Source organism: Oncorhynchus nerka, linkage group LG8 (assembly GCF_034236695.1).
Source record: "Oncorhynchus nerka isolate Pitt River linkage group LG8, Oner_Uvic_2.0, whole genome shotgun sequence".
NCBI classification, from domain to species: Eukaryota; Metazoa; Chordata; class Actinopteri; order Salmoniformes; family Salmonidae; genus Oncorhynchus; species Oncorhynchus nerka.
This window is the reverse complement of record NC_088403.1, coordinates 31,843,826-31,871,736: the sequence shown is the minus strand read 5'-3', so window position 1 is coordinate 31,871,736 and position 27,911 is coordinate 31,843,826. Positions and strand designations below refer to the sequence as shown.

Genomic DNA, 27,911 nt, shown 5'->3' with positions numbered 1-27,911 from the left:
TTTATTTCTGTTCCTTTATTGTGTAAAGTCCCCCTCTTTGGAACAAACAAAAGTGAATGAATTTCATAAGTGAGCACTTAAAGAAGTAGAGTAAAAACCATGTGTGAGTTTAACAAAACGCTGGTTATAACAAAAACAGATGCAATAAGATATTCCTATCCCCACACAGTCTAATGCTGTCAAACAATAAATTAAACATAAAAAAATGGCAGTGTATTACCAAGGTTCATAAATGTAATAAAAAAACAACTATTTCACCTACAACAACTTGGTGGCCTCTTCAGGCAACCGGAAATGCCATAGATTCAGAAGTTTACTATGAAATGTGTTAAAAAAAAAAGCAAAAACTGATAAATCTACTGTCCATAAGCAAGCATGTTGATGGACCAACAAGGTGTGACGTGATTGGATAGCATGCGTTGAAGTCCATTACATGATTGGACAGCCCAACGCTGGTGTCCTCCTTGACTTGATTGGACAACATTGTGCCCACATATACAACGGCCAATAACATTACAATCTCCCTTCCGTAATGGTGCGGCAGAATGTCTCCGGGCACAAATAGGAAATCTCCCTTAGCTGTGGTGGTCAATGTTCAGAAACTTCAGTACCAACACACCGACTGATTCTGTCTTCAAGTGCTCTTTCTTCACACAATAACTAGTCTAATACACGTGATGGTTCAAGTTGCAGAAGACCTTCCAGGGGTTGACCATAGCCAGATGCCTGCCCGTCCATCTCTGTCTGTTGAGGCCACAGCCCCTCTAAACCGGTGGCTGTCCGTTGTGCCTCAGCCCTGTGTAGGGCCACAGGAGCTGCTGGATGGTCACCCAGGAGTCCCCTGTCCCCACGGGCGCTGCGTCCACGGCCGGCTGCAGCACCAGGCTGGCTAGGAGGGCCAGGAGGCCTGCTAGGACCACTACTAGGGCCAGCCACAGCCACAGTCCCCGGGACCCACTGGCTGCAGACGCAGGCTGGGAGGAGTAGCCTGAACCCGGGGCTGCTGCGGCCTGCTCTGTCAGGATGGGACTGGAGAGAGAGAAAGAGAAGATTTAGAATGGATGCCAAAATAAGATTTAGCCTGGGTTAGGTGAAGCGAAGTTGATGTCTGGATGAGACAGTCAGTCTGCTTTAGCCAGCTGGTCGTCTGTCCGTATTCCCAAAGCAGTGATGTAGCGATGCAGAAACAGACGGGTGGCTAAGTTAGGATGGCGTTAGCAGCGTGGACTGACCACCACTTTTAAAGCGCTCTGTGTAGCAAACACCTGGTACACAGACAATAGAAAAACAGCACTAAAGCACTGCAGCATGTTGAGCGATGCATGTCTCACATACACTCCCCAGGGCACACACACACACAAAGGCACACCAGTTCTCCTGATGGGAATGGATGGAAGAGATTAGAGCTGAAGGAGAGTTCGTTTGAAGCAGAAACACTGAACCGAGACCCTCACCACAACCACACATCCAGAGACTGCCCGGGCTCAGAGACCAAGGACCAGATTCATAAAGCGTTCGCTCAAGACCAGGTATATTGTTCACACCCGTCTTTCTGCTCAGTCAATCTGGACCAGATGTCTGCTCCCTGGACCTAAAGCAGCACAGCCTGGAAGCCAGATGGGCTTATGATTTAACCAACTGCTTTACATTTGTCAAGCAGTTGGCTGAAGCAGAAAACAGACAGGAATCCAGGCTACAGCATCTAGAACCCTTTTCACACTACTGAGCTAAGCCGAGCTGTACTGCTCTGGCCTCGTTAGGCATCCACGGTAGTTGGCGAAAAAAAAAACTGAGCCAGCAGAGTACAGTATGGTTCAAGTGGGCACAATGGTGTGAAAAGCATATAAGCCTCAGGAGCAGCAGAGAAGCTATGAAGCCTAACCAGCTACGCAGCAGTAAAAAGCAGTGCTGCCTGGCTGTAGATGGAAGCGAAACACTAGCGGTTGGTTCACTACTAACGTCTTGTTGGGCATAATCAGGGCGGTGATTTTGTTGCCCAGCTCAGTGAGACTGGACTTCCTCTGAACGGGCACTTCCCTCCTCTCCTCATCTGAAGGGGAGTCTGTGTCGTAGGCAGGCCTGTGGGACGGTATGGGCATGCACGGTTCACACACACACACAAAAATACATACACACATAGACACTCTGTAATGCATGTCTCACACACACACTTGTTTAACACAACACACCCTAAGGACCCACATTGTTACGGGCATGCACACAAAAGCACACAGATACTCTGCAATCAATGTTCCACATGCGCTTGTTATGTACGCAAATTGTTCTCCTGCTGACTACATTTAACCACAGACTTGTTACATGCATACAGTACACGGTTGGGCAAATTAAATGTGCACATCAGGCAGAATGTTTGTTTTCAGGTTGAGGTCAAGTGCGACACGCGCGTGTGCTTCTGACACACAGCCGATATCAGCACTTACCCCTTCATCAGCATCACGAGGGAGGGCTCGTCAGTCTCAACCCACGCCCCGGAGCTAACAAAGCGCTTTAGAGGAGGACGCCCCGAGCTCTTCCCCGTCACATTCCTGTAACCGCGCCACATACATACACAATCCACACGTCACATTCCACACAACACCGGACACAGACTACACAGCCCGCAAGTCACGTTTTAACAAAAGGCCCCTAGATGGAAATTTCTCCTCTCAGAAATCCGAATGGTGTTTGCTTTGCAAAACAGGGTCAAGACTGTGTTGAAATATTCTTCAACCACTCCCTATTTCCCCCACAGAGTGCTGTAGTCTACCTACCAGGGAGATCTGCGGGTGAGTCTCTCCGCCTCAGTCTCTGTGGTGTCCTGTGCTTTATTGGGCGTGTCAAAATGCATGGGTCCCCCTCCCCCACCGGATCGGGGGATAGCTGCTATGCTGACCCGTCGGGCTGATGCCTGAGGAAAGGAGGAATAGAGAAACAAGACAGTGTACAGACAGTGACTAAAACAGCAGCACATCATATACACTGAGCCTAAACTGACCTACCTTATAGTACGTTGATCCAGATTGTTTCTTGCCTCTGAAATCATCTGAAGGAAACATATTCAGTATTAGAAAGAAACATAAGATAGAGGTGTGTGTGTGTGTGTGTGTGTGTCCCTCACCGGAGTGTGTTCCTCCAGAGTGGGAGCCGAAGGACCTCTCGTTCTGCAGCATGTTCTCCCTCAGCTCAGTGAGCTCAGCGTGTTCCTTAGTGTACATCCTCCTCAGATTCTCTACATGCTGGACCATTATCTCTACTGCCTTGCCTGTACGAGACTCCTGGAGGGGGAGAGAGAGCGAGAGGTTACACACATACACAACCCCCCCCGGAGGGGGAGAGAGAGACATCACCCAGACGCCGACCTACACCGTCTACCTAGATGACTCCTCAAAAGAGAGGAGGACAAATCACGCAATTAAATTGTACTGTACCTGGTGTATGGCGCCCAGCATCTCGGAGCGACTGGACACTCTGGTCATGGACTGGATGAGGACGTCCAGGTTCTTCTGAAGTCTCTGGATGATCTCCATAGACTGGTTATCATCCTCACACAGAGGGGCCAGGGCCTGGGAAGAGCAGACACGAGGAAGGAAAAAAAGGAAATTGCATACCCCTCTCACCTGTAGCAGGTCCTGACAGCTACATTTGGACACCTCACTCCTTTGTCTCCCTCTTCAACCTCTCCCTTCTCCCCAGTCCCTCCCTCTCACACATAATCACCTCTCTCTTAAACTTCTTACCTGTAGTAGTCCCTGGCAACTGGACACCTCCCTCCGGACGTTCTCCTCGGCCAGGTCCCGTGACCTCTCCTCCAGCCTCAGCCTCTTCTCCAGGGTGAACAGGTCACACTTAAAGCCCAGGGACAGGCGCTGGAACTCCGTCTGACAGGTAGACAACAACACAGCCTTAGCTCTACGATGGTACATACAGAGAGATAGTCAAGAGAAAGAAAATGTTGGAAAGCTTACCACTACCTCAATCTCCTTGTCGTTAGGGGACAGGCTGCAATGAGGAAAACAGAGAGTATCACATTATCGGTCACTAGAAAACAGAGCTATGAGTGTCAGTACCTGAGAGCATTTATATTATTATCTTGCAATGCATCTCTAAAATATGAGGTATTGTACTGTATTGTTGAGTAGCCTACCTGCTTCTGTCACCTACGGTTGAGTTCTCAGAAACAGAGGTTTCGACTGGTATGGGACACAGAAACGTAGAGAGAGCAAGAGAAAGAGCTTCATGGTTTAAAACATCCAAACATTTTGTCTGGCTATTCATCTCTGTTTTACAATAGAAAGAGAGAGATTAGAAAAACTATAAGTCGACCACACAATGTGACAATTGAATTTTTACTTAAGTCAGTAATTGGACTTATACAATCATCAAAATATTAGGAACGTTATCAGCTGAGGTATCTGGGGTTAACTCACCGTTCTTCTCTGTGGTAACACTGGTTTCACTCAGGTCCTCTTGTACCTTCCCTTCCTGGATGACATCCATACTGTGAGACAGCTCCTGGATGATTGTTGTGAACGTTACACACTCCGTACACACACACACACACACACACACACACACACTTCCCAGTTCTCGCTCTTATCCTCCGCCTCAGACACACACGATTCTAACGATCTAACAGACTGTATCCAGAAACCAATTGTCACATTATACAGATCTAGCTAGGTACACTGTAGGACTGTCATTCATTCTGCCCGAGCGCTGTGAAGTGCTTCCCTGTGTAGATAAGCACAGAGTTGACTAAGTGAAAGAATGTTCACTCCCACACAAGGCAGGAAAGACAACATTTTCTCAATAAGTCACAAGGTCATGATACTATTTATGCAAAGTTCTCACTATCACAGAGCTCTCATCTCAAATGATTTGTGCACTAATTTTGATCAGAACCCCTTGTAGTGCACTAGGGATTAGGGTGCTATTTGAGACAGGGCGCCATATATCATTAAATAGACAGCTCACCAGTTCCTTCTTGAACTTGCACCTGAGACCCAGGGAGTCAATTTTGGCTCCTGAGGGGTCAGGCGTCGTAGCATCCCTTGGACCCTGTGATGGGTCAGTGGGTGCAACATTCAGTCCATCCATAGTCTGAGAGCCTACGTCCTCTGCCAGATTGACTGTCCCTGTAGAGACAGTGAAAGGAGTGTTACACACACACACTCTCCCTCACACACAATGTTGGCAGGGGGCCATAGAGCTCTTCTATTTCCTCCTACCTGCCAAGTCCACCTCCACTGTCGGCACCTGCACCACTGACTCCTGTATGCCCTCCTCCTCCTCCTCTAGTACTGGTAACAGGCTGGTGCTGGAACACACACACACACACGAGCGCTGCAGCAATTCCACCATGCCAAAACAATTGCACAACTTGCCCTTATCACTACCGTGTGCCTCTATTGAAACTAAAAGCAAGAGTAATGTTCTAAACAATTCCAAACAAAGCCAACATTAACCTAACAGAAAATACATCTCAGCACACAGACAGCATATGTCGGAGGAAAGTACACCACTTCCATCATGTAACTAGGACACAACCATGTACACACACACACACACACACACACAAACACTCACCTGTCCTCTGCTAACACTCTCTCAGCCAGCTCGTCCTGGGTTAGCTTCTGAGAAAGAGCGAGAGAGGTGAGAGATAAATGCAGGTGGCCTTGTATAACATACTTTCAGCACCATTTGTCAGAGGAAGTTAACGATTAAAAAGAGAAACACGCGCACAATTGCATACCGTACCTGTCCCATGGCATCAGAATGTTATCTCTGCTTGGTACAGTGAATATACAAGGATGGAATGGAGAATGCTCATTTCTTACATAATGTGCTGGTTGGTGGAGAGCCCTGCAGCGGAGTGTGCGGTGTGTGTGTGTGTATGTGTGTCGGGGGCTGCGAGTATGAGTGTTGGACAGAGTGTGGACAACGCATTTACACTGGCAGGGCAGTAAGTAGTGGGGGCGGTAGAATACAACACACACACTTCAGCTACGTAAGAGTGGAAGTCACTGACTATATAAATCTGGACACTTGAGCGCAGGGCTATTATACAACTGGTGGGTCTAATCCTGAACGCTGATTGGTTAAAAAAAAGAAGGTAAATGGAACTGTGCATAACAATCAAGAGGAGAATGACACTATAAAACCAACCTCAAATCTCACTGCAAAACAGATGAAAGGGATCTGGATCCCTGCTGTTAAACTCTACACAACCCATGTTTATAAACTAAACGGTTATTCAGAAGGGAGGACACGGGACAACCAAAGACCAATTGATTCATGCAACAACCAGTCCCCGACATTGCTTAAGCAAACACGGTGTTGAAGTCAAGCAGATTTGGGCAATAACACCAGTCTTCGTTTCCTGCCACTGAATAACTGCCAAAGCTGATGTTACTATGTGTCATAAAGCTTTATAATCCCTGGATGAACACTTCAAGTGTGTTCAACCACGACAGTCCCAGGAAATACCACAAAAGTCCGTTGCCAGGGATAGTCATTGCGCCACTAGCCTATGTAAAGACTTCACACCAAGTAAAATTTATATTTAGCAATGCTTAGAGTAACTTTGTTTGCCAATTACATTTTTGTGAATTGCGAAACAGGCCGCTCATACATCCCGAGCGTTATGTTCCTCAAATTCATTCAGCATATTTCAGTAGTAGGCGAGGCCTAGGCTGTCAACACAGAGCGCACTCTTCAGTTTGCGACAGACTTTGTAACGGCAGTCAAACAAAAGTGAAATGACCAAAGTTGCTAAGCTTGCTAGATAACCTCCAACGAATGACATAATATCTCCTAGTTGATGATTATACAGATAGCAGGTCAGCTCACGAATAACAGAGAAATTAAGAGAGGAAATTGTATGGTATCTTAAGTTAACGGGAACCAATTGTTAAAAAAAAAAAAAATCCCATATCTACTCTCATACCATTTGCTGATCACACGTTCTCTAGCGAAGCTCTCATATGGGCAGCAATAGGAGACAGGGCAGAGAAGCCGGGGAAATGTTCAAACGGTATTTTGACACTTATGAGACGTGCTTTAATAATGAAACCTCTGATGATAACTCTAAACGGCATTCCGTTCACTGTGTGCAGTCCGGCAGTGTCAATTATGTGCGTGACTTGAATTGATGGCGACTTTGTGTTCAGTAAACATGTTTGGCTTCCATGCAACAACCTGCTTTGATAATGTGCTATTTTACTTTTTGCCAATCTGATGCTGCACATGTATATTTTGTGGAATTGAGTTAGTGCGACATTGGGGGAAAATATTGTCATTTCCTGGGTCTTGTCATATTTTGTTTCCTGGAAATGTGAAGTGTGAGACAGTCCTGGGATCCTGGTTACTGTTGTTAACTGGGTTTTAAAAACTCACATAAGTCAAACTGTTGATTACTAGCCTACAAAGAGATACATAATAATAATAACAATTATAATTAAACACACAGAGAGTTGGGTCAAGGTCAGGCATCAATGGCTACCCTTCAGCAATTAGGGTTCACTGCCTTGCTCAATGGCACAGAGATTTTTCACCTGGCTCAGGGATTCAAACTAGCAACCTTTCGGTTCCTGGCCCAATGCTCTAACCGCTAAGCTACCTGCTCTCCAGTTTACCAAACTGACAGACAGATCCAGCTCTAACTGCTAGGCTACCTGCTCTCTCACTACTCTCCAGTCTACCAAACTGACAGACAGATCCAGCTCTAACTGCTAGGCTACCTGCTCTCTCACTACTCTCCAGTTTACCAAACTGACAGACAGATCCAGCTCTAACTGCTAGGCTACCTGCTCTCTCACTACTCTCCAGTCTACCAAACTGACAGACAGATCCAGCTCTAACTGCTAGGCTACCTATTCTCTCACTACTCTCCAGTCTACCAAACTGACAGACAGATCCAGCTCTAACTGCTAGGCTACCTGCTCTCTCACTACTCTCCAGTCTACCAAACTGACAGATAGATAGATCCAGCGCTAACCACACCACAGACAGAAGAAACTTGCACTCTCAACTCGATTGGAAGAAATTTGTTGGCTCCCCCTGGAAACATTTCTCACAGGAGTGCCACTCCGCTGTGCCTACACAGAGCAGGAGACTGGAATAACAGAAATAGCATGCCTGTCTCTGCGGATTGAATCACAGCTAACCCCTGTAACAAGACTGAAATAACCAAACACAAACCGTCTCAGAAAACATAGAGAAAGGTTTACAGTAGACTACACAATGGTATACACGTAAAGATAAAGACTACATTATTACACGGACATAACATATGTGAACAATCTGGAGCTAGGAACCAAATAAGCCATACTTGCCTCTTTTGGCAAAGTGTACAGTGCAGTGGTGCAGTGAAGCAATTGGGGCAGAATACTCACACAGGAGTTAGGGACCATGGTCCTCCTCCACCCTAACCCCTTCCTCTCTGGGCACAGCCCTCAGCCGACCAGCCCCTGTCCATACCCCTCCATCCCATCCACAACACCAATGAACAGAGAGAGTAAAAGACAGAGGAGAGGGAAAGAGCAAGCGATAGAAAAGGGGAAGTCAAGAGGAGAGAGATGGTGTCACAGTGGCTGTGACTGTCAATGAAGGAAGTTAGTTTCCCCATCTGTAAAATACTTTCTGTGTATTGTACTGACCTGCGCGTCACTCATATTGGTTGAGGTGATGTTGTCCTCTCCTGCTTTTCCTCTTTCACTGCCATCTGTCTGCTGGGGGCTGACCCAGAGAGAAAGGTGAAAAATCAGTGTCGCTTGGAGCCCAACCAGAGAAATTATAAATGTTTTGGTGGGTGTTTCTCTCTCTCTCTCTCAGCTAGATGGAAGCAGCTGGGTTCACTGACTGTGACTGAACCAACCTATGAGAGCGGTTACTGCCCCAGCCCCGATTACAGGTGCATCGTGGGTATGCAAAGTACCGCTAAAGGGGCCCAATTACACAGCCAACATTTCCCTCCTCACAGCTTGGAAAATACTAATTTGACTGGCAAATGTGTCCAGAGGAAGAGAAGCGTGCTACAGTGCACTCACACACACCGAAACTACAACTGTACTGTAAAAGCCACTGAGAGCTCTGTTCTCACCTTCCAGTCAGTAAAATGGTCTCATCCATCACAGGGTAAGTGCAGCTGGGAGATACCATCTCAGCCAGCCTGGGGGGTGGACTGTTCCCAGCAGTGACAGTCCTGTCATGTTCTGGTGAGCCAGGCTGAGGTGTGTCTTGAAGAAGAGGCACTATGGTGTCAGGGCTCATTGTATCTGGACAAAAGGGTGAGTAGGAGTCATAAGTGAAATGGCATTGGAGAGGGCCATCCAACTGAATGCCTGAAGAGAAATACTCATTTGCTGTAGTTGCAGGCTAGAGTGAGTCAGGGATTACATGGAGCAGAGAGAGAAAGACTGATCAGAGGGGAGGAAGAGAGGGCGTGATGGAGACAGTTGGTCTTACCCAATAGAGAAGAGTGGGAGGGAGGGAGTGGATGCTCCTCGGTGTCAACAGCCTGCTGGTGGGTGTCCTCAGGCCCAAAGCATTCTGGTAGTTTGGCACCCTGAGGCACAACACATACAGATAAGAAAAAAGAAAGAGTATGAATATGAATATGATGAACAGACGAGCATCAATACATAACAGCCACCTGTCCATTCAGTTAATGTGAAAGGATGTAGCGATGGACTGGCAAGCAACAATGCCTTTGCTTACCCAACAACAAAGCATAAAAAACAACCTCTTATATCACCTCTGTGTCCGTGTGAGTCCCTGTCCATTCCCTATCGATCCGATTAAGTAAGAAAGCTTGACTTCAGAAGATGAGCCATTCTGTCGTGTCTATCTAGAACTAGTGACATTCACAAATAAGTCCATTTGGTCGTCAAATAAAAGCAAGGTTGTATGAGCTTTGTCATGTGGGAGGAAAGTGAAAAAGTATGAGAGAGGAAGGTGGAAGGAAAGAGTGTGTTCCAGCCTAGATTGGTCCATGTCCTGTTGTCTACTCACAGAGGTGTGGTTAACACTTCTGCTCCTGTTCCAATACTCTTAAAATGCTTCCTTCCTGTGCTCCTTCCTTGGAGTGGTCACTGATCAGACATGAGAGGACTGGAAAAAGCTACACAAAACCTAAGTGACCAGGATAGATAGGTGATTCATTCAAGGAAGTGGTGAGGGAAGGATACATGTTCAAAGCACTTGAACGGGGCTTATGACCGTTTCCCCTTTTCCTGCCCACCAGCACCAAAGGAAGAAGTGGCCTCTTAAAACTGTCATCGTCATCACATGCACTCCGACGACTACGTAGATCTACATCCCCATTCAAAGCAATGTTCCAAGGTGGGGTTCTACTCAAATGAACACCCATTATTTTTATAATGAAAAACAACCACCAGTCAAACCTTAACAGCGACAGAGCTGTGTTCCGTTCACAAAACGCACGACGAGGGCAACCCCTCAAAAACTTGCCTTTTTTGATATGGTTATATAGTTCAGTCTTTTAAGTCGAGTGGATAACCACCAAACGAATCCAGAGAATCACTTTAAAGCACACTGACACAGTAAGAGTACATCCACAGTAATAGGTTTTAAAGACTGGCATCTACCTGTGGGGATAGACTGTTCACCCACTGGTCACTGTCTGTTGACGCTGTGGTTTCTGAGAGAAAAAGGCAGAGAGGGGGGGTAGAGAGAGAGAGGGAGGGGGAGAGAGAGACAGGAAGGAAGAAGAAAAGCTAATTAGTTAAAGTTGATCAATCATCTCTGTGATATTCAGCTGGGGTCACTGGCAAGGTCAAACTAAGCCCCACCCACTACCATATTGGACCATAATATTAGACCATTAAACTCCCTGTCTGTGTTAGAGTGGGTTTAGAGGCAGTAATAACCACATTCTTTGGGTTCTGGCAGCCAGTGATGCAGGGAGACCACTGGGGATTACTGAACACTTCCACTAGGTTTGGATGACTTTAACACCCGGCCATAGAAGGCTGGGGCCTAGAAGACTTGCCAGCGAACAGCTACACACACACGCACACACCAGGCTGGGCTGTCTAGGGGCTTTTAACCAGGACACACACACACACACAGGTCCCTATCTGGAGACCCTGGCCATCTATGGCTGTCCTTGCCACAAACCCCAGAGGGTTGTGTGGGTGTCTGGGCCTGATTCTTCAAGGGTGGCTGAGTGCTCTGTGACTCCAGGGATTACAGGGGTAATCCACACAGGCTTTTGACGGACTCACTAACCCCTGGTTTACCCAGTGTTTCACCCGGCTCAGTAGCCCAGAACCATAGAGAAAGACCTTACAGGATCTCCTGTAAACTCACTAAAATACAGCCCAATATGGAGTTATAATACGATATCATGATCATTACTAATCTGTGGAATCCTACTCACCTCTCAGATCCTCTCCCTCCGCCTGGTCGGGTTCACTTTTTTCCGAGAGAGGAGAGAGAAGGGAGATCCCCCTCAGTCCCCCCTCCTGTCCCTCTCCCCCCACCACGGTCCACCTCTCCCCCACCTCCTCCTCCTCCCCCTCTCCAGGCTGATCCCCTCTCTCCGTCAGTCTGTCCTCGTCCGTCCTCCCGTCAGTCGGGCCAGTCTCCTGACTCTTGAAGTCCCTGTACGTCTCCACCCCCTCGTTCTTCAGGAAGTCTTGGAGGACAAACTCCTCGTCCCAGTCCAGGTCCTCCCCAGCCTGAGAAAGTAAATAAGCTGAATTAAAACCTGTTCAGGTAATTGATGTAAGGTCAATCAATCCAATCTATTTCTAAAGTATTTTTCACATTAGAAGTTGTCAGAGGTTTTCCAGTAACTCTGCCTAGACACCAAAGAGCACGTGATGGTAAACTGATCTTAGACCTGTGCCTATGGGCGATAGACAATAAAGGCACTCACAAAATAACATCACAGAATAGGAGAGAGATGAACACAGAATATTTTTTCCTGATCAGAAAGTGTGCAAAGTGTCCACACAGCCTCCCACTCCATCCTTCATCCTCTATTAAACAGCCTCTCCATCTGGATGGAAAACGTACTCCAAAGTTACACAACTATTCACCATCTGAATCAGAGTCCTATTCTCTGCTATGTTCCATGGCTCTCAATGCCTGTGTCCCAACAGTAGCCCAATATCCACTATACCCGACATCTTTCTCGCAGACAAGTTGAGTGAAAAGCTCACTTTTTTCTACAACAATATATTCTAGAACATTCAAAAGCTACATGTCATCTGTGATGCACAGGGGACACCACCTCTTCCCCCATGTCGCCCCATCTCACAGCTAGCCTCACTGCTGTCCTGTCTACCTCCTCCCTCCATCTCTGTATCCCTCCCTCTCCCTCTTACCTGTGGATCATCAGGGTCAGGGGTTTCACAGCTAGCCTCACTGCTGTCCTGTCTATCTCGTCCCTCCCTCCATCCCTCTCCCTCCTACCTGTGGGTCTTCGTCGGGGGTCTGGCAGCTGGCCTCCCTGCTGTCCCCCGGGGTATTTAGCTGGTCCAACTCGTCACGCAGCTGCTGCTTCTGATTCTCCTGCTCCTGAACCCTGCATGGACGGACCCACGTAAATTACACACATATTTACACAGAGACACGTGAAGCAACCCCCCCCATCAGTCTACCCTAAAGTCAAAGATAAAATGGTCACTAGCCACAAATACTTCTGAAACCATGGCAATCATGCATCCAGTGACTACAAAGCAAATGAACAGATTCATCACTCTCACCCAGCCCATTGAAGGGTCCATAACATAACATACTGTACCCAATCCGCAGGCCCATGCAGTGTCCCATGCTGCTGTTGCCCAGCCTGTACGAGGATGGCAGGAGCTCTGGAGAGCCCCTAACTCCCAGTATCGGACAGCTCCTAACACCCAGTCCAAGAGTAGTCCAGAGTAGTTTAGAGGGCCTGTGCACAGCTGGCTAGCCCAGACAATGTTCCCACAGCCTGGCCTGATAACGGCCCCCCCTCCCCCTTTTATCCTCCAGAGCAGGGCGGCTGTGTGGAACGGGCCCACGTGGCAGTGAGGCAGCTACAGACAGAGAGCCATACTGGGCCAGGACCCAACCACTACTTAGACAGGTTAGAGGTCACCCAGACAGACCCAGAGCACAGAGAAGCAGACAAATATGACCAGATTCCTCCCTAGATCCCTCCTGCCACAGGGTAGTATCTTAGACAATGACAGCCCCTCCCTCCACACTGTAAACCCTCTCTTATACAAGACCCACAAAACCTACTTGACCAGTGAGAGAAGAGCAGCACCAGTTCCTCTTGACCCTCACTTCCAACAGGCACACACACACACACACACACACTCAACCCCCACTCACCTGACTGACAGGTGTAGTATCTCAGTGCGGGACCTCCTTATGTTGCTGGCCATCTTGATCAGTTCTTTCTCCAGGGAGTCGGTGTACTGGTCCAACTGCTCCAGGCTGAGGCCCCACTCCGACCTCCTCTGATCCAGCTCAGACTGCACCGCCTGGGGGGGGGAGAAAGGGCAGGGAGTCGGCCTCTTTCTGGAGCTGCTGGGTCTCCGGCAGTCAGACCGATAGTCTATCCAGCAGTACTAGACATACAGTAAAGTGTGTCCATCTCTTAGTCACAGTCAGTGACACTACTGCACTCACTCTTTACCCATGAAGAATGTTTACTGTGGACGTGTCTGACGAATGCAGATTGGAGAGAGAAAGGAGGTGGGAGAGAGGAAAGGGAGTGAAGAGAGTGACAGGGAGGGAGAGAGGGGGAATGAAAAAGAGAGACAGAGGGAGGTGACAAAGAGAGAACGAGAGAGCAGGAAGAGGGTGGGAGAGTGTGTGTGTGTTGAGAGAGACTGCATTTACGCTACAGCACACTAAGCCGCACAGCATTAATAGGCATTGATGGGCTAGAGATAGTTATATAACATTGTAGATTAGAGATCTCTGGAGAGAAGACAGCGAGAGAGAATGGCCATATTATGTAATCCTATAAAAACTACGAGCAGAGAGAGTCCTATTCAGCTCAAACTCCTCCCTACATTGAACTCAGTAGGGTGCATCTCAATAGCCTAATTGCTCTTTTCCTTGTCTCATTTCCTGTATCTGCATTCTGCACTGATCTGAAAGAACAGGATAAGTGAAAAGCAATATGATGGAAAACCAAAATGGATTTGCTTTCTTCTCTTGCATCTCTGAACCTAGAGAAACACCAACCTCCGCTTTGGCACACATTTTTGACCCCCAGCATGCCTACGCACAGACAAACACCTACACACACAGGAGAATATGGAGAGTTCTCTGGTACAGAGTGACTCAGTAACATCCTCCTCTACCACCGGGCTAGATAGCGGGTTGATACACCCACTCTAATGGCTCTCTAGTGTGTGTGTGTGAACGCACGAGAGAGAGAGAGATCAAGATAGTGTGTGGGTGGGTGTGGATGCCCTTCACCTGCAGTCTGGGGTCGTTACTAGCCCCTGGTCCTCCATAGTGGTGTATGAGTCCTCTGAGTGTTGACAAGACGGAGAGGCCCTCGTCCTTAAAATCTCTCTTCTGAAAACAAACAGAAAAACATGTGTTTCAGGCGTAACTACTTTAAGTATTAATCCAATTCAGTTTGCTATGGAAGAAAATTAGTAATGTATCTACACCGCATAGTCCTTTTCTCCATGCACACTGCTTTTAAAATGTGCTGGTTTAGATACCATTCCCTGCATAGTGTATTGAGTGCATAATTAGGACAGTAAGGGCTGAAGATATCTAATGAATTATCAGGACTGCTGTATCTATAGTGTACAATTGGGACAATGTCTGCTGTATCTACTGTATAGAGTACCAGTTTGTTGACGAGGCTCTTGAACTCCAGGGACATCTGGTCAGGTGTGGGGCCCTGCAGGAGCAGTAACACCTCCCTGTCCAGAGTCTCATCTAGCGCAGATGCAAAGCTCAGCGGCGACACACACTCCGCACCCTGGAAATAAAACAACACGACTTGGTCATTAACCCTGAAGGGGATAGGCTTATGGTGTCAGTATACTACAGCCTAATAGGGTCCCTGGAGCTGATGTTTTGGGTGAATACAGTGGGGTTGGTCCTCGAAGGTGTGAGCGTACTCAAACAGAGAGAGCGGGTGTTCAACTCACAGGCCGCAAACATGGAACGAGGGGATATATTTAACTGACCTCCGGAGGTGTTTGAGCAAGGGCCAGTTCTGTCTGCAGGGATCCTGAAGTGCTCTGGTTCAACCTGTACGCCACCGACAGGGAGAGACCTGCACTGCAGGAGAGAGATAGAGGGAGCGAGAGCGAGGGAGCGAGAATGCAAAGAGACAGAATGAGAAAGGAGAAAAAAAAGAATGTCATTCCACAGAGAAAAGACTGCTTCACGGCAGAGAGAGAGAGAGAGAGCAAACCAAACAGAACAAAATACGAAGACAAAAGGACAACAGAGAGAATACACATCATTCCCCAATCCTGCTACTAGAATAGTCCAAGGCGCCATCTCTAGTACAGTGTACTTACACTGCCAAGTCTGGCTGCATCATGTGCATCTGTCTCTCCAGCTTGGTTTTGTCTGCTCTCAACAGCTGTCAGAGACAACAACAACAGACATCAAACACGGTTAGATAACAACACTACTGCTGCAGCTAATACATATTCACTGCAGCTGACAGATAGACAGAAAGGCATGGATAATCATAGTGCTCTGCTGAGAGAGAGACAGAAATACTTTTAATACCCCCTTTTCACCCCAATTTCGTGGTATCCAATTGGTTGTTATGGTCTTGTCTCATCGCTGCAACTCCCGTATGGAACCGGGAGAGGTGAAGGTCGAGAGCCATGCGTCCTCTGAAACACAACCCAACCAAGCTGCACTGCTTCTTGACACAATGCCCACTTAACCCAGAAGCATCCATGTGTCGGAGGAAACACCGTGCACCTGGTAACCGTGTCAGCATGCACTGCGTCCGGCCCGCCACAGGAGTCGCTAGTGTGCGATGCGACAAGGACATCCCTGCCGGTCAAACCCTCCCCTAACCCAGACTACGCTGGGCTAATTGTGCACCACCCCATGGGTCTCCCTGTCGCGGCCCGGCTGCCAGAGAGCCTGGACTCGAACCCACAATCTCTAGTGGCACAGCTAGCACTGCGATGCAGTGTCTTAGACGACTGCGCCACACGGGAGGCCTGACAAATACTTTTGCAGAGCTCTCTGGCCGGCAGTTCAGAGCAGTGGGTTACAGTGTTGTCGCTTGTACCCATCCACTCCTTTATGATCTGGTGCATGGGAGTAGTGGCTAAGGGGAGATTTGGGATAGGGTAATGATTTTCAGACAGCCTCCTCACCTCTGTGACCGACGAGTACTCCACCACGGCACCCTTCAGCTCCTCAATCTGTCTGCACTTCTGTAGAGGGGCGACAACACGACAGCAATATTCTTGATTTTCATCAACAATATCATATTTCCCCCAGGACAATGTCTCGGAAACGTTCTGAATGTACGGTCATATGAATGAACAGATCAAAAAATGTTAAGATCAGAAGGCTTCCATGCCCTGAAGCCTGGGTTATTACTGATCTCAGGACCCAATCTACAATGCGACTTTCGCTTTGTACAGCCGTGTTACCATGGCGAATGTAGGGGACAGCACAGCTACAATAATGATACAGCTTTATTCATTCCTGAACAGATACTTAACAAAAGTACTAGAAAGAAAATATTTGTTTTTTTATTCAGATGATACTGACCTGGAGTATGAGGGATTCCTTTTCACTCACGACCGCATCGAAGGAATGGTTTTGGACCTGTGGATGAGAGAACAGACACTCCACCATGACACCGCTGTCACTCATCCAGGACACAGACAGACCAATCAGAAGCAGGCGTTGGGATCACTTTGATCCTAAAAGGCCAATTACGTAGGTCCATAGCACTGCACTCCAGGTCTTTTCAGAAGACCATGAAAGGCAAAACAAACATAAACACAGCCTTTACTTTACTTCTAGGTGCAGTTGACCAGAAACAGATTGCTAAGAAGCATTCTAAACGGAGAACCTTAATTGAAAGTGATTTTTGTTGTCGTTGTCGAGAACTAGGCTTAATCTGTTTCCAGGAAACCGCTTTCCAGTTGCCTACCTTGAATGGCTTATTCCCTCGACGGTACAATAGCTTGTTCACTTTTATTCACTGCAGACACACAACAGTTATGTGGACCCACCTGCAGCTCAGCGTTTAGGTCACACAGTTCAATCATCCTCTTCTGGAGGTCATCCATCTCCATGGTGACCTTGATGTTCTAGTCCAAAAGGTAGAGGGGGGTAGGAGGAGGGAGAGATTAGTAATTCTACCCAAAAGAGATGGCTTATTTTACCCTACCATGTCACCTAACAGCAGACAAGGTACATAAGACTAGATAGCTATGGAATGGCATTTCCTAAATCGGTGTTTCCCAACCCTGGTCCTCCAGTACTCCCAACAGTACACATTTATATTGTGACACATCAGAGTCATCTTGTCAACTAATCGTCAAGCCCACAATTAGTTGAATGGGGTGTGTTTGTCAAGGGCTACAACGAAACTGTGTACCGTTGGAGGTACTCGAGGACCAGGGTCGGGAAACACTGTCCTTGATCCTGGGAAAACAGCAGAGGGGAAGTTCCCAGGGGAAGCAAGTAGTCCTGCTGCTTTGTTGTTGTGTCGCCCTAGTAGCCACTTCACTGATCAATGACACCGATTGGTCGGAAAGCACACTCCTGATGACTTGCCACCCAATCCATCTCTCATTAAAGGAATGACAACCACATGGAAGCACTTGAGGCACCTTCTAGATGCCTCCGATTAAATACATGATAAAGTAATTAAATGACCCAGGATCAATGTAGATCTTGCCGAAAGGGGTTCTGTGTGCAGAGAGAAAGGTATCCAGTACAGTACCTCATCCTGAAGACAGCTTATCTTTGCAATCAGACTCTGGTTCTCTCTCTCCTGTTGGGGAGATGTTGGGTTAGTATATGGCTCTGGACATTGTATAGTTGCATACAGGTAACTGCCAAATGAAACACCATAACGAGCCAGCTTCAGTGCACCTTGGCATAGATTCTACAAGTGTCTGGCACACTATTGGAGGGATGCGACACCCTTCTTCAACGAGAAATTCCATAATTTGGTGTTTTGTTGGTTGTGGTGGAAAATGCTGTCTCAGGCGCTGCTCCAGAATCTCCCTTAAGTGTTCAATTGGGTTGAGATCTGGTAACAGATTTTTAAAATTGAACCTTTATTTAATTAGGCAAGTCAGTTAAGAACAAATTCTTATTTACAATGACGGCCTACCGGGGAACAGCAGATTAACTGCCTTGTTCAGGGGCAGAAAGACAGACCTTGTCAGCTCGGGGATTTGATCCAGCAACCTTTCGGTTACTGGCCCAACGCTCTAACCACTAAGCTACCTGCCATGACATATGGTTAAAATCGTTTTCATTCTCATCAAACCATTCAGTGACCACTCGTGCCTTGTGAATGGGGGCATTAGGAACCACACCTGTGTGGAAGCACCTGTTTTCAATATACACTGAACAAAAATATAATGTAAAGTGTTGGTCCCATGTTTTATGAGCTAAAAATAAAAGATCCCATAAAATGTTCCATTCCCATGTATTTGTCTCAAATGTTGTGCACAAAATGGTTTACATCCCTATTAGTGAGCATTTCTCCATTGCCAAGATAATCCGTCCACCTGACAGGTGTGGCACATCAAGAAGCCGATTAAACAGCATGCTATTACATAGGTGCACCTTGTGCTGGGGACAATAAAAGGCCACTAAAATGTGCCGTTTTGTCACAACACAATGCCACAGATGTGTCAAGTTGAGAGTGCATGCAACTGGCATGCTGACTGCAGGAATGTCCACCAGAGCTTTTGCAAGAGAATTGAATGTTAATTCCTCTACCATAAGCCGCCTCCATCGTTTTAGAGAATTTGACAGTACGTCCAATCGGCCTCACAGCCACAGACCACGTGTAACAATGCCAGCTCAGGACCTCCACATCCGGTATTTTTCACCTGCGGGTTATCTGAGACCAAACACAGACAGCTAATGAAACTGTGGGTTTGCACAACCGAAGAACGGCTGCACAAACCTTTTCAGGGAAGCTCATCGGAGTGCTCGTAGTCCTCACCAGGGTGTTGACCCGACTGCAGTTCGGTGCCGTAACCAACTTCAGTGGGCAAATTCTCACCTTTTTGATGACCACTGGAACGCTGGAGAAATGTGCTCTTCACGGATGAATCCCTGTTTCAACTGTACCGGGCAGATGGCAGACAGTATGGCGTTGTGTGGGCGTGGTGTTTGCTGACGTCAACATTGTGAACAGAGGGCCCCATGGAGGAGATGGGATTATGCTATGGGCAGGCATACTGTAAGCTATGGACAACGAACACAATTGCATTTTATCGATGGCAATTTGAATGTACAGAGACACAGTGACGAGATCCTGATGCTCATTGTCATGTCACTCATCAGCCGCCATCACCTCATGTTTCAACATAATGCACGGCCCCATGTCGCAAGGACATGTACACAATTCCGGGAAGCTGAAAATGTCCCAGTTCTTCCATGGCCTGCATACTCAGACATGTCACCCATTGAGCAAGTTCGGGATCCTCTGGATCGACGTATACAACAGCGTGCTCCAGTTCCCGCCAATATCCAGCAACTTCGCACAGCCATTGAAGAGGGGGACAACATTCCACAATCAACAGCCTGCATATCTGCATTCCCAGTCATATGAAATCCATAGATTAGGGCCTAATGAATTTATTTTAAATCGACTGATTTCCTTATATAAACTCGGTAAAATCTTTGAAATTGCTGCATGTTGCGTTTTGTTCAGTGTCGATGGTTGAATAGCATAACAGTGGAGATGGTGTGTGTATATATACCATATGTTTGCACTGAGCCGAGGCCCTGGCTCTGCCCTCCTCTGTATAGTTCAGACTGATCTTCATCTCCTCCACCTCATCCTTCAACATCTTTTCCTTCTGGGCCAGCTGCTGGCCTCTACAGGGGGGAGAGGGGGACATTATAATTGGGGATGTGTGTGTGTGTGTGTGAGGCCTAATAGGAGGTTAAATTAAGGAGAATTGAATAGGAAGATAGGCATTTTAAAAAGTGCATGTGTGACCGCGTGTGTATTTGCATCTGTTGGTGTGTGTGTGTGTACAATCCTTACAGTCTGGCCTGTGACTTGAGCTCCTCGTTCTCCTCTGCTAGTTTCTGGTTATGTTCCTCCATGGTCTCCACGCTCTGCTTCAGCTTCCTCACCTCCTGCTGAAGCTTCTGGTTACTGAACTGCAGGTCGGACACACAGAACACCAGGTCTGACGTCTCACTGGGGAGGAATACACACAACAACAGACAACAGGGTAAAACACGGTTAGTCAAATGTAGAAATTGGACAATGTCACGCACGCACACCCGAACGTTACTTACAGATCTGCTCGTGACACCTCCCCTCCGAATGCCTCCAGACTGCCTGAGGTCATGTTCAGCAGGACAGACCTCTTAGCTAACGGAGAGAAGACAGAGAGAGATGAGTGAGAGAAGGAGAGAAACGATCTATGTTTAGAGAACGAGGGAGAATACACATTGATTTGATAAAATAATGATAGTAAAAAATAATAGTAGACGTTCTCTTAGATGGAGAACAGAGAGAGAGATGGAGAGAGGGCAACATGGCTACTTGGAAACATCCTACAAGAGAAAATCCACAACTGGAAAAACTTTGAGCCTCAGAACATTCATCCGTTTCTCTGATTAGTCCTCTAATGTCTGTGTCAACTCACCTGACAGGTTGTCTCGGAGTCTGACAGACTACAGTTGAAGTCGGAAGTTTACATACAACTTGGCCAAATACATTTAAACTCAGTTTGTCACAATTCCTGACATTTAATCCTAGTACGAATTCAATTTTAGGTCAGTTAGGATCACCACTTAATTTTAAGAATGTGAAATGTCAGAATAATAGTAGAGCGAATGATTTATTTCAGCTTTTACAGTGGGGCAAAAAAGTATTTAGTCAGCCACAAATTGTGCAAGTTCTCCCACTTAAAACTATGAGAGAGCCCTGTAATTTTCATCATAGGTACACTTCAACTATGACAGACAAAATGGAAAAATAAATCCAGAACATTGTAGGATTTTTAATGAATTTATTTGCAAATTATGGTGGAAAATAAGTATTTGGTCACACCTACAAACAAGCAAGATTTCTGGCTCTCACAGACCTGTAACAACTTCTTTAAGAGGCTCCTCTGTCCTCCACTCGTTACCTGTATTAATGGCACCTGTTTGAACTTGTTATCAGTATAAAAGACACCTGTCCACAACCTCAAACAGTCACACTCCAAACTCCACTATGGCCAAGACCAAAGAGCTGTCAAAGGACACCAGAAACAAAATTGTAGACCTGCACCAGGCTGGGAAGACTGAATCTGCAATAGGTAAGCAGCTTGGTTAGAAGAAATCAACTGTGGGAGCAAGTATTAGGAAATGGAAGACATACAAGACCACTGATAATCTCCCTCGATCTGGGGCTCCACGCAAGATCTCACCCCGTGGGGTCAAAATGATCACAAGAACGGTGAGCAAAAATCCCAGAACCACACGGGGGGACCTAGTGAATGACCTGCAGAGAGCTGGGACCAAAGTAACAAAGCCTACCATCAGTAACACACTACAGGGACTCAAATCCTGCAGTGCCAGATGTGTCCCCCTGCTTAAGCCAGTACATGTCCAGGCCAGTCTGAAGTTTGCTAGAGAGCATTTGGATGATCCAGAAGAAGATTGGGAGAATGTCATATGGTCAGATGAAACCAAAATAGAACTTTTTGGTAAAAAGTCAACTCATCGTGTTTGAAGGACAAAGAATGCTGAGTTGCATCCAAAGAACACCATACCTACTGTGAAGCATGGGGGTGGAAACATCGTGCTTTGGGGCTGTTTTTCTGCAAAGGGACCAGGACGACTGATCTGTGTAAAGGAAAATATGAATGGGGCCATGTATCGTGAGATTTTGAGTGAAAACCTCCTCCTGTCAGCAAGGGCATTGAAGACGAAACGTGGCTGGGTCTTTCAGCATGAAAATGATCCCAAACACACCACCCGGGCAACGAAGGAGGGGCTTTGTAAGAAGCATTTCAAGGTCCTGGAGTGGCCTAACCAGTCTCCAGATCTCAACCCCATAGAAAATCTTTGGAGGGAGTTGAAAGTCTGTGTTGCCCAGCAACAGCCCCAAAACATCACTGCTCTAGAGGAGATCTGCATGGAGGAATGGGCCAAAATACCAGCAACAGTGTGTGAAAACCTTGTGAAGACTTACAGAAAACGTTTGACCTCTGTCATTGCCAACAAAGGGTATATAACAAAGTATTGAGATAAACTTTTGTTATTGACCAAATACTTATTTTCCACCATAATTTGCAAATAAATTCATTAAAAAATCCTACAATGTGATTTTCTTGATTTTCTTTCTCATTTTGTCTGTCAGAGTTGAAGTGTACCTATGATGAAAATTACAGGCCTCTCTCATCTTTTTAAGTGGGAGAACTTGCACAATTGGTGGCTGACTAAATACTTTTTTGCCCCACTGTATTTCTTTCATCACATTCCCAGTGGGTCAGAAGTTTACATACACTCAATTAGAATTTGGTAGCATTGCCTTTAAATGGTCTAACTTGGGTCAAACATTTCATGTAGCCTTCCACAAAGCTTCCCACAATAAGTTGGGTGAATTTTGGCCGATTCCTCCTGACAGAGCTGGTGTAACTGAGTCAGGTTTGTAAGCCTCCTTGCTCGCACATGCTTTATCAGTTCTGCCCAAATTTTCTATAGGATTTATTTTATTTTATTTCACCTTTATTTAACCAGGTAGGCTAGTTGAGAACAAGTTCTCATTTGCAACTGCGACCTGGATTGAGGTCAGGGCTTTGTGATGGCCACTCAAATACCTTGACTTTGGTGTCCTTAAGCCATTTTGCCACAACTTTGGAAGTATGGTCATTGTCCATTTGGAAGACCCATTTGCAACCAAGCTTTAACTTCCTGAATGATGTCTTGAGATGTTGCGTCAATATATCCACTTAATTGTCCATCCTCATGACACCATCTATTTTGTGAAGTGCACCAGTCCCTCCTGCAGCAAGGCACCCACACAACATGATGCTGCCACCACCGTGCTTCACGGTTGGGAGGGTGTTCTTCAGCTTGCAAGCCTCCACCTTTTTCCTCCAAACATAATGGTCATTATAGCCAAACAGTTCGATTTTTGTTGCATAAGACCAAAGGACATTTCTCCAAAAGGTACGATCTTTGTCCCCATGTGCATTTGCAAACCGTAGTCTGGCTTTTTTTATGGCGGTTTTGGAGCAGTGGCTTCTTCCTTGCTGAGCAGCCTTTCAGGTTACGTCGATATAGGACTCGTTTTACTGTGGATATAGATACTTTTGTACCTGTTTCCTCCAGCATCTTCACAAGGTCCTTTGCTGTTGTTCTGGGATTGATTTGCACTTTTGGTATCAAAGTACGTTCATCTCTAGGAGACAGAACGTGTCTCCATCCTGAGCGGTATGACGGCTGCGTGGTCCTATAGTGTTAATACTTGCGTACTATTGTTTGTACAGATGAATGTGGTACCTTCAGGCATTTAGAAATTGCTCCCAAGGATGAACCAGACTTGTGGAGGTCTACAACATTTCTTCTGAGGTCTTGGCTGATTTCTTTTGATTTCCCATGATGTTAAGCAAAGAGGCACTGAGTTTGAAGGTAGGCCTTGAAATACATCCACAGGTACATCTCCAAATGACTCAAATTAAGTCAATAAGCCTATCAGAAGCTTCTAAAGCCATGACATTATTTTCTGGAATTTTCCATCCAAGCTGTTTAAAGGCAGTCAACTTAGTGTATGTAAACTTCTGACCCACTGGAATTGTGATACACTTAATTATAAGTGAAATAATCTGTCTGTAAATAATTATTGGAAAAATGACTTGTGTCATGCACAAAGTAGATGTCCTAACCGACTTGCCAAAACTAAAGTGTGTTAACAAGAAATTTGTGGCGTGGTTGAAAAATGAGTTTTAATGACTCCAACCTAAGTGTATGTAAACTTCCGACTTCAACTGTATATGTCTGTGTCAACACTCACCTGACAGCTTGTCTCGGAGTCTGACAGACTATATGTCTGTGTCAACTCACCTGACAGGTTGACACGGAGTCTGACAGACTATATGTCTGTGTCAACTCACCTGACAGGTTGACACGGAGTCTGACAGACTATATGTCTGTGTCAACTCACCTGACAGGTTGTCACGGAGTCTGACAGACTATATGTCTGTGTCAACTCACCTGACAGGTTGTCACGGAGTCTGACAGACTATATGTCTGTGTCAACTCACCTGACAGCTTGACACGGAGTCTGACAGACTATATGTCTGTGTCAACTCACCTGACAGGTTGTCTCGGAGTCTGACAGACTCTTGAGTCAGGTCCTCTGGTGTGTCGTCCCTGTAGTTGTGGTGAAGACAAGGAGACAGACACCCAGAAACATGACATTACACAGTCACAATATCCCAGGCTTACTTACACACAGAGCCAGGAATGCAGAGGTTAATGTATCGGTTACCACACTAAAAGTGGCAAAAGCTTATCTAACAGACAAGCTATTTGATAAGAATATTCAGCTGCAAAAATTGGTATCCATTTGCCCTTGCAACAGAACACATGAATTAGAACACAGCGCCCTCTACAGGAAAATGTGGGACAAGATGACAGGCACTGCTATGTAGTGCACTACGTTTGACCAGAGGCCCTGGTTAAAAGTAGTGCACTATAAAAAAGGGAAGAGTGCCATTTGGGGGACACAGAAAACCGCTCCAGTACTCATTCTTTCTGCAGTCATCTATCCACTCCTTCATGATGGCGTGGTAGGTGTCCAGGTCTATGGAGACATCTTTGTGCTCCGGGTCCAGCATATTACACAGGTCCTCCAGCCCACTGTCCTCAGAACCACGGCTGGTGGTGTGGCGCAGGTAGTCCACGATACAAGACACGTACACCTTACCTGAAGGAGCAGGAGGGGGCCAGGTTACTGTCTTTACCATAGTAATTTACTGGGTTACTGTGGTCAGTCTGTTGACTAGCATGGTAAGGGACCTCCCAAGGCCCGAGCATCATAGCAATCTCCTTCCTCCGCCTGAGGTTCTTCAGTAACAGCTTTCAGTAAACAAAACAGGACAGTAAAGAGAACCACCCACAGGGAATCTAGAGCACCTGTACCACGTCATTGACTGCTTCAGAAACAAAGAAGAGAAAGCAGACTTGGCTACACCTCAGTGGAGCAAATTATTGACTGCCTTTTTTACAAAACATTATCACAGTGAGTGTGTGTATGAGATTGTGCCTCCTACTGTGTGTGTTCGACACTGTGAGTCTGGATATTAGAGTGTGTACTTCACAATGTGCTAGATTTGATATTCCCAGTGTACTTCTGTGTTCAATATATATTGGATACTTTGAGAGTTCAGTACTGTATGTGAGTGAGTGCGTACCTCTGCGCTGGGTGTCACAAGCGTGGAAAATGGTGTCTAGTAAATCCTCTTCGCAGATCAGACTGACCTCAGCCATCTCCTTTTGGTTCTCAGGGGACATGGCTCCTACACACACACACGTTCTGTAACTACACTGGCCAATCGCCAATTCATCAACAGACATTAGCGGCCAAGAAACATGATTGCTCTGTCAGTTGCATAACTTTCCTTGAGGCAAGATAATAAAATGTACATAATGTGTGTGACATAAGAGATGGCGAATGGAAAGGAGTGTGTGAGAGGCCTGAGGAATGCTGTGATCAATAATCCACCATTGATATCATTGTTCACTGAGAACTGAGCAGTGCTTTCATAATCCCACGGTGAGTGTGTGTATTCCCCTTACCATCTCCCATGGACAGTCTCTTGACAACCAGGGCTGGGTAAGGCAGCTCACTCTGCAGCAGGTTGGCAGTGGCGTCCGAAGAGCAGAAGTTGAGGTTATAGGACAGCAGGCTATGTGCAGGTGTGTGAGTTTGGGACAGAGATTGGGTCCTGTGCCTCTCACTGCCGTCAGACCCTGTCCCCTCCTCAGGCTGAGTAAACTGGGGACCATGAGAGAAGCTAAAACCTGTGTCTCCAGTCTGGACAGCTGGGGTGGAGCAGATCCTCTGCCATCCTCTCCCTTGCCCTCCTAACCCTACCCCTACCCCCCTCCACTCCCCGGGATTACTGGTGATTGTGAAAGTAGAATTGACTGGGGTTGGGGGGTTCATGGTGGGGTTGGGACAGTGGGAGCTCCTGGGAAGCTGGGGTGAACCCTTGGGGGTTAACAGCCCCTCCCTCTCGCGCTTCTTCATGATAACTTCCAGGTTGCGGTGCAAGCCGGACTGGGAGCTGTCGTAACTGCTGGAAGTGAATTTTGGGATCTGGAAGGACGAGGAGGGGTTAACCTCACGGTCGTGCCGCTGGATGGTCTGCAGCTTACGACAGATGCTGTCAACAGGGTTGTGGCGTTGACGATGGGTCACTCCAAGGTCCATGCTGGAGCAGGGGGTGACAACAGGACAAGAGCTAGAGAGGGGAGAGGCTGTCATTGGAGACCGACCGTCATTGTAAATATTAATTTGTGCTTAATTGACCTGCCTGGTAAAATAAATAATTAAAAAGGAGACAGGCATGGTGAAAGGAGAATAATTATACTGATAGTCCATCACACCACATACTTCAAGTTCATCACATTTCAGACATCCCAAATAGACTACAGTTGTTGATCAAGGTTGTTGTAGTCTATCTTTCTTGTGTGTAGACTATAGGGTCATAGTTTTTAAATGGGAGCAACAGAGAACAGCACACCAGCAGTCTACCTGGATAAAAATAACGAGCTTACTTGAGCCACTAACTGAAAGGACACTTATTATTAAATCAAATATTCTGTAAACTAACAAATGTTTCTAAAAACATGAAACTAACAAGAGTGATTGTTATCCTAATATATATTTTGTTGACAAGACAAAAATGTTGTTGCCTTGTGTTATGCAAAATAGCATGACAACGACTACCATGAATAATTGACGCCAATTTTCTTTTCATTTTTTCAATAAATATGAACGACAGACTGTCGTAGTTTATACTTGGATTTTGATGTAGGCTACTAACCTCTCTTTACCGTGTAGCCTATCTTTTGTCAACGTAAATAGTCCTCGTTGAAGTCTCAATTCGCGTGATAAAGCCTTCAAAGTCAAACCACACTCGGGAAATCAATCAAAGCGCTTGAGCGGCGTGAACGCAATTTGAAAGGGACGAGGTAGATCCCTCATCTAAAACCAAGCCAACACTGACCCTAATGTGGCCAATAATATTGTTGCATCCCCATTTGATCACAGACCTACAGACTCACCAGTCGAAAGTCAGTTATTTTGCAGTGTAAAAATTCACAATTGGAGATGTGTGATTGGAGAAAGTGGTAAAAACCAACAAAACGTCGTACCACCGGCCACGGGGGTTGTCTATGAAGTTGATTACAGTACCCTGCTGTGGTGTAAAGTACTTAAGTAAAAATACTTTAAAGCACTACTTAAGTCGTTTTTTGGGGTATCTGTATTGTACTATTGATAGTTTTGTAACTTTTACTTCACAATATTCCTAAAAATAATAATGTACTTTTTACGCCATACATTTTCCCTGACACCCAAAAGTACTCGTTGCATTTTGAATACTTAGCAGGACAGAATATTATCCAATTCTCACACTTATCAAGAGAACATCCCTGGTCATCCCTACTGCCACTGATCTGGTGAACTCACTAAACACAAATGCTTTGTTTGTAAGTTATGT

At 46.3% G+C, this 27,911-nt stretch overlaps 1 protein-coding gene across 7 annotated transcripts; it reads right to left on the bottom strand.

Annotated features, from left to right (window-relative positions):
* Positions 1-27,387, bottom strand: LOC115133821 (inositol 1,4,5-triphosphate receptor associated 2-like). Of its 7 annotated transcripts, none has more exons than XM_065021696.1 (37): positions 27,234-27,375; positions 25,981-26,648; positions 25,596-25,700; positions 24,928-25,108; positions 24,494-24,552; positions 20,482-20,557; positions 20,222-20,380; positions 19,932-20,049; positions 17,927-17,977; positions 17,211-17,288; positions 16,741-16,797; positions 16,338-16,397; positions 15,513-15,577; positions 15,174-15,267; positions 14,828-14,962; positions 14,443-14,544; positions 13,342-13,493; positions 12,442-12,553; positions 11,402-11,702; positions 10,608-10,660; positions 9,466-9,565; positions 9,101-9,275; positions 8,658-8,736; positions 5,587-5,633; positions 5,229-5,317; positions 4,975-5,135; positions 4,428-4,512; positions 4,145-4,190; positions 3,966-3,999; positions 3,738-3,878; positions 3,429-3,563; positions 3,119-3,275; positions 3,000-3,043; positions 2,772-2,908; positions 2,442-2,546; positions 1,960-2,079; positions 1-1,029 (listed from the first exon to the last, which is right to left on the bottom strand). In XM_065021696.1, the coding sequence occupies exons 2-37, from the start codon at positions 26,615-26,617 to the stop codon at positions 765-767; spliced, it is 4,515 nt and encodes a 1,504-aa protein (XP_064877768.1). In that variant the 5' UTR covers positions 26,618-26,648; positions 27,234-27,375; the 3' UTR covers positions 1-764. The 7 variants fall into 7 exon arrangements, with proteins under 7 accessions (XP_064877768.1, XP_064877770.1, XP_064877769.1 ...); XM_065021698.1 differs by having other exon boundaries at positions 3,969-3,999; XM_065021697.1 differs by having other exon boundaries at positions 5,587-5,630.
* Between the last annotated feature and the right edge of the window lie 524 nt (positions 27,388-27,911).

Bases quoted from the DNA above. Each gene is read 5' to 3' on its own strand.
- LOC115133821 (XM_065021696.1), bottom strand. From the start codon at position 26,617: ATGGACCTTGGAGTGACCCATCGTCAACGCCACAACCCTGTTGACAGC. The intron at 8,737-9,100 runs GTGAGAACAGAG...TCTCTGGGTCAG, and splicing joins ACCATTTTACTGACTGGAAG to CCCCCAGCAGACAGATGGCA. The intron at 3,564-3,737 runs GTAAGAAGTTTA...TGCTCTTCCCAG, and splicing joins GTTGCCAGGGACTACTACAG to GCCCTGGCCCCTCTGTGTGA.